At 46.5% G+C, this 10,000-nt stretch overlaps 2 protein-coding genes across 4 annotated transcripts in view; both read right to left on the minus strand.

The window, feature by feature from the left end:
- LOC126987025 (protein Shroom-like) overlaps positions 1-10,000 on the minus strand; it is a 106,264-nt gene that overhangs the window by 56,788 nt on the left and 39,476 nt on the right. For all 3 annotated transcript variants that reach the window (XM_050843671.1, XM_050843672.1, XM_050843670.1), the window contains one exon: positions 52-218. In XM_050843671.1, the coding sequence (XP_050699628.1) occupies positions 52-218 (167 nt within the window). The remainder of the gene's footprint in view (positions 1-51; positions 219-10,000) is intronic.
- LOC126987027 (uncharacterized) lies at positions 832-6,119 on the minus strand. Its single transcript, XM_050843674.1, has 3 exons — positions 5,977-6,119; positions 2,892-3,767; positions 832-1,231 (listed from the first exon to the last, which is right to left on the minus strand). The coding sequence occupies exons 2-3, from the start codon at positions 3,396-3,398 to the stop codon at positions 1,148-1,150; spliced, it is 591 nt and encodes a 196-aa protein (XP_050699631.1). The 5' UTR covers positions 3,399-3,767; positions 5,977-6,119; the 3' UTR covers positions 832-1,147.

Below are 10,000 nucleotides of genomic sequence, written 5' to 3' on the forward strand. Positions count from 1 at the left end.
TCCTCCTTCTATTACTACTACTACTACTACTACGACTACTATAACACTCACTTGTCGTCCTCGGGGGTATCCTGGGGGTCGCGTTCCTCCCCCGGGGTCGTTATGGTGGTTGTGGTGGCAGTGGTGGTGGTGGTGGTCGTGGTGGTGGTGGTGGTGGAGTCCTCGGGGGCGGGGCTGGTGGGGTGAGGCGGGGCAGATGTAGAACTCCATGCTGCACCCTGGGGGGAGAAAATGGGGGGTTAGGGGGGGTACTGGAGGGGGGAGAAAGGTCTCTCTCTCTCTCTCTCTCTCTCTCTCTCTCTCTCTCTCTCTCTCTCTCTCTCTCTCTCTCTCTCTCTCTCTCTCTCTCTCTCTCTCTCAATGCGAATGCCAAGAATATCAACTGGGCGATAAACACACACACACACACACACACACACACACACACACACACACACACACAGTTATTTGCATGCATACACTTTGTACATCCAACAAGAACAACAATGAGAAAAACAACAACAATAATAATAATAATAATAATAATAATAATAATAATGATAAAAAATAGTAATGAGAGAGAGAGAGAGAGAGAGAGAGAGAGAGAGAGAGAGAGAGAGAGAGAGAGAGAGAGAGAGAGAGAGAGAGAGAGAGAGAGAGAAATGACAGACAGAATGAGATGACAGAAGATTGACAGACAAGGTTAGAAGTGGAAAAAAGAAAGAAAAAAAGAAAGAAAAAAAAAAGGAGCGAATGACAGACAATGAGAAACTGAGATGCCGAAGGACGGACACACACACACACACACACACACACACACACACACACACACACGCAAATAGTTAGTCACGACGTCAAAATTACCTCTTAACTTAACAATCACACGCAAAACAGGTTAAGTAAGACCAGGTTTAAGATGCTAAAGAATTAATAGTAACAATAATAATAATAATATACACGAAAAATGTTTGAAATTCCCACGCACGCACGCACGCACAAACACAATCCCATTTTCTACGACAAACACAAACAAGGAAGAAAACGGAGAAAAACGAGCACAAACAACGATAAAAATACTGCAAGCTGAAGGAAGGAAGGAAGGAAGGAAAGAAGGAAACATAACCAATTCCTTCGTCATTTTTACCCTCAAGAATCTGGTCATCCTCCTTCACATTTCCTTCCCTTTTTTTTCTCCTACTCCTCCTCCTTCTTCCCCTTCTACACGTTTCCTCCCCCGGGGCGGCGCCAGTGGCTTCAGGAGGGGAAAAAAAGTAAGAGTGAGGAGCCAAGAGAACGTGAGTGAACGAGAGATGAATCCGACTCACTTTCCTGCATATTTTTTTCAGTTGGAGTTAAAATAAGATGCCAATTTATGTCCAGTATATAAAAACACGGAACTGACATGCTTGAGGGAGGCGAGGGAGGAACGAATGTGGGAGAGAGCGGGTGAGCGGAAAGGAATGGAGAGGGAGACAGAGAGGAAAGGAGAGAGGGAGGAGGAAAGGGAGGCAGAGAGGGAAAAGAAAAGGAAAGGAAGAGAGGAAGGGAGGCATTGAGGGAAGGGGAAAAGGAGGAAGAGAGGGAAAGGGAGGAAGAGAGGAAGAGGGAACCGGAGAAAGGGAGGAAGAGAAGGAAGGGGAGAAAGGGAGGTAGAGAGAAAGAAAAAAAAAAGTTAGTAAGAGAAGGAAAAGGAAAAGATTAGTTGGGAAGAGAGAAATAGATTGATAGATAGATAAAGAAACAGAGACGGAGAGAAAGAATATAAACAAACAAGAGAGAGCGAGCGAGGGAGAGAAGACTGACTCAGAGGTCGCCAAATCGAGAGACAGCGAGAGAGAGAGCTATTTCCTCACTCTTGTTTTTCTCTCTCTTCCTTTCTCTTGTTTTTCGTGACCCTGTAAACAAGGGGTCTAAATATACTTGTCGGGTTCCGCGTAGAATTGAGTGGCGCGTCGCGAGACAGGAATAGAATCGAGGAGGACACAGAAAGGGGTACAGACGCAGAAAGAGAGAGAGCGGTGTCCCCCACCGCTCTCTCTCTGTCTGTCGCCGCGTGAAAATAAAGAAAAGGAATTGAAAAACGAGGGGAGACGAGTTTTAGTGAAATGGCTTTGGTAGTATTTATAGAGGAGGGGTCGGGGCGTGTCTGTTACCACCACTACTACTACTACTACTACTACTACTATTATTACTACTACTACTACTGAGTGAGATGTTTTGAGACTTTGAATATGAGTTGAATTCGCTGTTTTGTCATTTTCTTGTGTAATGAACGTGAGGTAGACGAGATTCTTATTGAGTTTCTGAATTATAATTATTACTGAGCTTCTTTATTAACCTTTGGCCAATAGTAACGTTTGAATTCGTAGATAAAAACGTTGAACTTGAGTCTTCCGGGTATTTGACGATAGATAACTTAATTAAGCACCAATTATAAAGAACTGTAATAACTATCAGCAAACTTCTTTAACTTCTTTAACTTGCTATGCACACACACTCAAATCAAGGTATTGTGGGCTGGCAAGTGTTAAGAGTTAATCAGTCAGTGTATTTAGTCTGACGTTTAGCGAGGCGTTACGTCATGAGTCTACAGCGTTGTTTCGTAATACAGGTAATGATTTAACGTAGGGCGAGGCGACAAAGCGAGGCGACAGGACAGGACATAACACGGCTCACATCCCTCGTCTGGGCGTCCTGGGGGGATGAGGGCACGGGGAAGGGGGTGATGTGACCGGCGAGGGGGGAAGAGGGGAAGGGGACGATACCTTGGAGCCGTGGTGCAGCCTCTGAGTGGAGGAAGAGAAGATGGAGGAGGAAGAGGCAGAAGAGGAAGAGCGACTGAGCCTGTGGAAGTCATCGCTGAAGACACTCTCATACTCCCTCGCCTTCCTGCTCGCCCGTTCGAGGTTAACCTTCGCAGAGTGTGCCGCAGACCGCTTCCAGCCTGCCACCTTGAGCCGCCCCCACTGCTGCACGGTGCCCACGTCGGAGAGGCAGCGGGCGAGGCGGCGGCGAGCGTCCTTGGCCATGAGGCTGAGCTTGAAGTGCCAGCGGTGGAGGGCGAGGCTGAGGCAGAGCTGGGACTGGATGAAGAGCAGACTGGCCCTGTTGAGATACTGCTGACAGGCTTCGGCGGCGCGACCTTGCACCTCCTTGTACGTGCCGCCGGCCCTGACCTGCCAGCCGTCGTAGGTGTCGCTGGCCCGCCGCTTCACGCCCTCGTATGCCCCCGCCGCGCGAATCTGTGCTTGGCGCCACACCAGCTGCCCCAGGCCCAGCAGGGACACTTCGACGGCCCGCAGCACCACCAGCACGGGGGATACGGCATCTCGCAGCGACGCCATGGCCGGGGAAGCGTCGGGCGGGGTCGGGCGAGGCATCTGAGGCGGCCTTGGTTCAGGGGACTCACGCACCCACATACACTGCTTTCCTGGGGCTGGTCACTCACTCATGGCAGGCTGGAGGGCGCGCGGGGTGTGGTCACAGTAGCACGGGTGGTTGAGGACGGCGTGAGTGTGGGTGGTGGTGCCAGGTTTTGAAAGCGGGCAGGGTGGGGCAGTGTGAGTGTGTGTGTGTGTGTGTGTGTGTGTGTGTCGCCCTCAGACCCTCGCCCGGGGCTTGATATCACGCTTGTGGGGCTTCGGCGACACCATTAGCTTTGTTTCCTGCCGCCGCGATGCACGAGGCTTCCCTTCCCCCTCAGGGCCACGTCACGACCACGATCGCTGTCACACCACCACACAAAGTAACCAGTACGCTAAGCTGTTTAACGTTGAATAGAATAACAGCTGAAAGAAAGAAAACAAAATGGTACGTGAGGTGAATTACGTTCCTCCACTTTCTTCTCTCAGGGCAACGCCACATCAACGATAACTTATTCATCACCACATTTTCCACTAGCACAACAGGAAGGACTACAACGTATACGCGAGATAGAATTGAACAAGCACAGAATCGCACTACACTACCGTTATATCGCGAATGTCTTTAACGTATAAGCAAAAGAGAACTTACACAAAATCACGTCAAACTTCCGGTATAACGCGCATCGCTTCGGGGTAAAAGCGGAATGGTAACTTTAGAAGCAGAAAACAACGTAACTTCTGTCAATAAAAATAGTAAATGGTGCACCGATATATATAAGAGAAATGGACTTAAGTTGTACGTCTCACACTATAACGCAAATCACTTTCTTGATGAACGAGCCGAATCTAATAACGCCAAACATAACGCAATTACCGATATATAAGAGAAAGGAACATATACTTCAAACTTCCATTATAACGCAAATCACTTCCTCTTTAAACGAAGTGAATCTAATAAACACCAAATATAACACAATTTAATTCCCCGTATAAGCGAAAGGAACCTATACTTTGCTCTTTCAATATGACTCAAATCACTTCCCTCATAAACGACATGAATCTAATAAACACCAAACATAACACAATTTAATTCCCCGTATAAGCGAAAGGAACCTATACTTTGCACTTTCAATATGACTCAAATCACTTCCCTTATAAACGAAATGGATCTAACAAATACCAAATATAACACAATTTAATTCCCCGTATAAGCGAAAGGAACCTATACTTTGCACTTTCAATATGACTCAAATCACTTCCCTTATAAACGAAATGGATCTAATAAACACCAAATATAACACAATTTTCCTCCACGCATAAAGGAAAGGTAACTTCTCAACCAACACAAAACCATATCACAACGTCCGCCGGAACTCATCACGTCCCTCAGACACGTTATAAGCCGCCCCTCACATCACGTCCCGGTGAAGGCGATTACCATGACGTTTGCAGCCTCGATCCCCTTTTCTAGGGCGGGTAAACAGACGGCTCGGGTAAACACACACACACACGCGTCTTTCACACCTTCAAGGCCTCGTAAACAGGTGCATAGTTAGCCAAGAAGGGGAAATTTGAGTCCACGCATTTTTATTATGGGTTTAGAGACATTAAAAATTATCGAAAGAAATGGAAAATAAAAAAGAAATTGAGAAAACGTTCAGAATTTTTAGTTATTAGAAGAAAAAGAACGTTATTGGTCTCTAATTATTTGTTCGTCGTGTTCTATCGTTCAACATGAGAAAGATAACGAAATAAATGTTCCTCATATGAAAAGTAACGTAAAAAGACACCCATCATCAATCAATGTAGGTACTCGTTCGTTCACATCAAAAAGCAACGGAGAAAGAAGAAACCGCTATAATGAGTCTCTGATTATCCAATTGTTCCACGTTCCACCGTTCATTAGGAGGAAGATCACGTATAGTTAATGTTCCATATAATAAAAAAAAAAAAGGAAAAGGTGTTACGAGTCTCCAGTTCTGTTATGTCGATCATCAGGAGGGCGATGTCTAAAGAAATGTTCAATATCTAAGGAAACGAAGCAAGAAGCCTTTATCAATCTAGTTATTCACTCGTTCCATGTAATATCGTTCAGCGTGAGGAAGAAATTGCTATTAAATGTATCCTTAGTTGACTAATCACACTCTGTACTGCCTGGGGGTTGGGATGGCATGCTCCTCCCTTCCCCTTTGTTGTTTTACTTGCAACAATAAACTATCAATCAATCAATCAATCTGTTCCTTATATAAAAAGAAACGTATGAAGAACCCGTTATATCAGTCTCGTTACTCGCTCGTTCTGTTTCGATATGAGGACGATAACAAAGTAAGTCTCATAAGTTCCAGAAATGTAGAGAGAAACAGCAATATCAGTCTCTAGTTAATAGTTATTCGTCTATTCCATGTTTTATCGTTCATTAGGAGGACGATACTTCTTTGCCCAACGGTACAGAGGCGAAGGGAAGGGCCGCGCCTCCACCCGCCTGCCACACGACGCTAATTTTAAAGGGTGATGATGACAAGTGATTGAATCTTCCTGTTATTCTTAGATCCTCTTCCGGGGCGTGGTCGGAGTGGTTGTGGTTTCGCCTACACACGCACACACGCACGTACACGATAGGGGTGACACTTACGCACGCGCCACACCCTTTTCCAATCTTTTCCTTCCTTCCTTCCTCCTCCACACGACGCCTCACGCACACACACACGCACGCACACGGAACGCAAGACTGGGCTCTCCTCACTCGCGTCTTGCCACCTCTCTCTCTCTCTCTCTCTCTCTCTCTCTCTCTCTCTCTCTCTCTCTCTCTCTCTCTCTCTCTCTCCATAGTTAACACCCCGCCAACTTTACACGTATGGGTCTCCCCTCTCCCTCTCCCCTCCATCTTCCCCCCTCTCCCCCCTAGCTTCATCTCCACCTCCTCCACTTTTTCCCCTTCTGTCACCTCTTCCTCCTCATCCGTCATCTACATTTTTTTCTTTTTTCCTAATTTCTTTCTCCTCCTCCTCCTCCTTCTCTTACTCTTCTATTTTCTCTTCTTTTCATTTCTTCATCTTCCATATTTCTCCTTTTTTTCTTCTTTCTTTCTTCTTTATCGCATCTTTGTTTTCCTATCTTCTTGTTTCTCATCTTCTTCTTCTTCCTCCTCCTCCTCCTCCTCCTTCTCCTTAAGCATTCGTAAATTTCCTTTCTTACCACTGCACTTGTTGGGTTTATGTCTGCCAGAAGCTAAAATTAACACACACACACACACACACACACACACACACACACACACACACACACACACACTACACGTCCCATTACATCGCCTAGCTACTGGGAACATTATTACGCATACCAGGATGAACGACGCCATATGAAGCTTATATATAGAAGGAGTCTAAACTATATTAAGAATAATAGGATGAACGACGCCAAGGTTTATAAATGGACACTGAAACTCGTATTATTGAGCGCTTTATTAGTCTGGCAGCGAGAGAGAGAGAGAGAGAGAGAGAGAGAGAGAGATGCCAAGCTATAAATATACAAAGAGGAAGTTTATGTCATACCAACTCGGAAAAAAAGTATGTGTGTATATGTGTGTGTGTGTAATCCACCATGGTCCGATCACGTGTAGCCAGGATCCTCCCCGAAGCATCGTAGAGTTCATACCAAGTGACGGATTTCTGGGCACGGCTGAAATGTCACACCCACACACACCCTGGAATCGAACCTGGGACCTCTAGGTTGTGAGGCGAGCGCGCTAACCACTGCACCGTATGTGTGTGTGTGTGTGTGTGTGTGTGTGTGTGAGAGAGAGAGAGAGAGAGAGAGAGAGAGAGAGAGAGAGAGAGAAAATAAATAGCAAAGTTACAATTTCTCTCATCATCTTCAAAACAACAACAACCAGAACATATTAGAAGACCTTCACCCTATCAAATAATACAATACAAAACCAATAACAACGGAAAAATAATAACAATGGGAAAAGAAATATCAGAGTCACCCATAAAAGCCTTCCATTTTCTCTTATGCAATGCGAGGGCAGACTAGCATGAATCAAGCGCCTCCATCACGGCTTTTGAAGAACTGAATGAACTTACGGGAATACTAAGACAACTGTGAAGCGTAAGAGAGAAACTAAAGCACAGGTACCTAAAAATAGCATCTAGAAAGCCTTATCCCAACCATCTACATCTACGGACCCTGGGAATAGGAATAAAAGGAGTAATTGGAGGGACTCAGTTGATGTTGATGTTGAATACCTTTACATACACACAGGGCGCTATTATGCTGTGAGAAAACGAGTCATACCGATCATCATAACAACGTCGAGGTGGTGGTGGTGGTGTTGGTGGTGTTAGTGGTATGGTGGTCTTTTTGATGGTGGTATGGAGAGGTTGAAATGGTGTTGACGGTGATGGTGATGAATCAAAGGGGACGATTGAAAGTTTTAAGTGACGGTAGTGGTGGTGATGGTGGTGGTGGTGGTGATGGTAGTGGTGGTGGTGATGGTGGTAGTGGTGATGATGGTAGTGGTGGTGGTGATGGTGGTGGTGATGCTGGTGGTAGTGGTGGTGGTGGTGGTGGTGGTGGTGATGATGGTAGTGGTGGTGGTGGTGATGATGGTAGTGATGCTGGTGGTGATGTTTGTAAAGGTGATGCGCAAGAGGGCGGAGGTGGTGCTTAGGCAGTGGTGGTGGTGGTGGTGGTGGTGGTGTTGACCCGTCTGCATTGAAACCAGACATAGCAGAGGGGAGGCGTGCCCCGTAATACCCCCCCTACCACCTCTCTCTCTCTCTCTCTCTCTCTCTCTCTCTCTCTCTCTCTCTCTCAATGAAACCCTACCAATGCATCTTATGACTTTACTGAAAACATTCTTATTTATTCCTTATTTTTTTTATTTGTCTATGTGTTTACGCTTTATTTTCATGTTACTACTACTACTACTACTACTACTACTACTACTACTACCACTACTACTACTACTACCACTACTACTACTACTACCACTACTACTACTACTGGTAATATGGAACCACCAGTAATAAAGAAAATGGCGTAAAAATTGATAAAAAATGCGTCCCAAGGGTCAGTAGCGAATCCCATCGTGTTTTTGGAAGCAAAGTGAAGGTTGGTTTTTCTTGGCGGTCGTTTACCTGCAATTTGTGTCTGTGCCCTAGCGAGGAGGAGGAGGAGGAGGAGGAGGAGAAGGAGGAGAAGGAGGAGGAGGAGGAGGAGGTGGAGGAGGAGTTGGGCACCTTTGGCTAGCAACACCAGCAGACCGTCGACCTCCTCCCTCTCCCTCTCCCTCTCTCTCTCTCTCTCTCTCTCTCTCTCTCATCTCCTTCCCTCCCTCTTCCCTCCTCCTCCTCCTCTATCTTCTCTCCCCTCCCTCTCTCTCTCTCTCTGGCTAGTCATTCAACGTCCTCTGTCCTTCTCTCTCTCTCTCTCTCTCTCTCTCTCTCTCTCTCTCTCTCTCTCTCTCTCTCTCTCTCTCTCTCTCTTATTTTCTCCATTATTTTATCTCCTTCACTTCTTTTCTCTCTCTCCATGCGCCTCCTTACATTCCATTCCTCCTCCTCCTCCTCCTCCTCCTCCTCCTCATTCCTCTCTGTATTCACCCCTTCATTCCTCCTCCTCCTCCGTGCATGTCTCCCTCCTTCCTCCCTCCTCCTCCTCCTCCTCCTTCCTTTCCTCTCCTCTCTCTCCCTCCTTCCCTTCCTTCTCTTCATAGTATTTCATCCTTCACCTTGCCTCTTCTCGCGTCTTCCTCCCTACCTCCTTCTCTCTCTTTCTCTTATCTGTTTCTCCTTTTTATTCTCTCCTTGCTCTCTCTCTTTCTATCTTCTCTGTGTCTCGAAATTCATCCTTCTCCCCCATCACTATCTCTTATCTTTCTTTCCTTTCTCCTTCCCTTCGTTCTGTACCTTTTCCTTTCCTCTCTCTCTTCTTCTTTTCTTCTCAATTCTGTTCCTCCTTTTCCTTCTATCCTTTTCTCTTCTGTATCTCCTTCGTCCTTATGTTAATCTCTCTTCTGTTACCCTCTTTCCTCTCTTCTTCCTCCCTCCCTTCCTCAGTTCTGTATCTTCTCCCTTCTATCTTCTGTACCTTCGTCCTTACTTCATTCTGTTCCTCCTCCCTTCCCTTGTCCTGTCCCTTCTTCCTCTCAGTACTTCGCTCATCCTCACCTCCTCAACCCTATCTCCCTACATCCACTTCCCCTTCTCCTCCTCTCCCTCTACTCCCCAACATCCCTCCTCCTCCACCCCGGCTCCCTACATCCACTACCCCTTCTACCTCCTCCTTCTCACCCTCCTCCCCTACCATTCCTCTACACCCACCCACTCCGTCTAGCGCCCTGCCTCCCAGCACTGGTCGTAGGCGGCCGACCGGCTCACCTGGCTGGCCGTGCAGGTAGATCCAGCACACCTGACTTCACCTGCAACCCTCAAACACCTGTACGGACACACCTGCATGGATCACCCCCTCTCTCACAGCCTCATCTACACACGCGTGACGTATATGTGAAGATAATTCCATGTTGTTTTGGTATAAGTAAAATTTAGTATATTACACCTGCCCTTATACCTGTAAACACACCTGTACAGCTTCGGAGGCTCGTGATTGTGGGGACACACCTGACATAATCTAATGCACACGAGATTAAGACA

Source organism: Eriocheir sinensis, chromosome 63 (assembly GCF_024679095.1).
Source record: "Eriocheir sinensis breed Jianghai 21 chromosome 63, ASM2467909v1, whole genome shotgun sequence".
NCBI lineage: Eukaryota > Metazoa > Arthropoda > Malacostraca > Decapoda > Varunidae > Eriocheir > Eriocheir sinensis.

Coding starts and splice junctions, on each gene's coding strand:
- LOC126987027 (XM_050843674.1), bottom strand. CDS start 3,398: ATGTGGGTGCGTGAGTCCCCTGAACCAAGGCCGCCTCAGATGCCTCGC. Junction 1,232..2,891: donor CTGCGGCACACTCTGCGAAG/GTTAACCTCGAA, acceptor CCCCTCCTGAAG/CCACTGGCGCCGCCCCGGGG.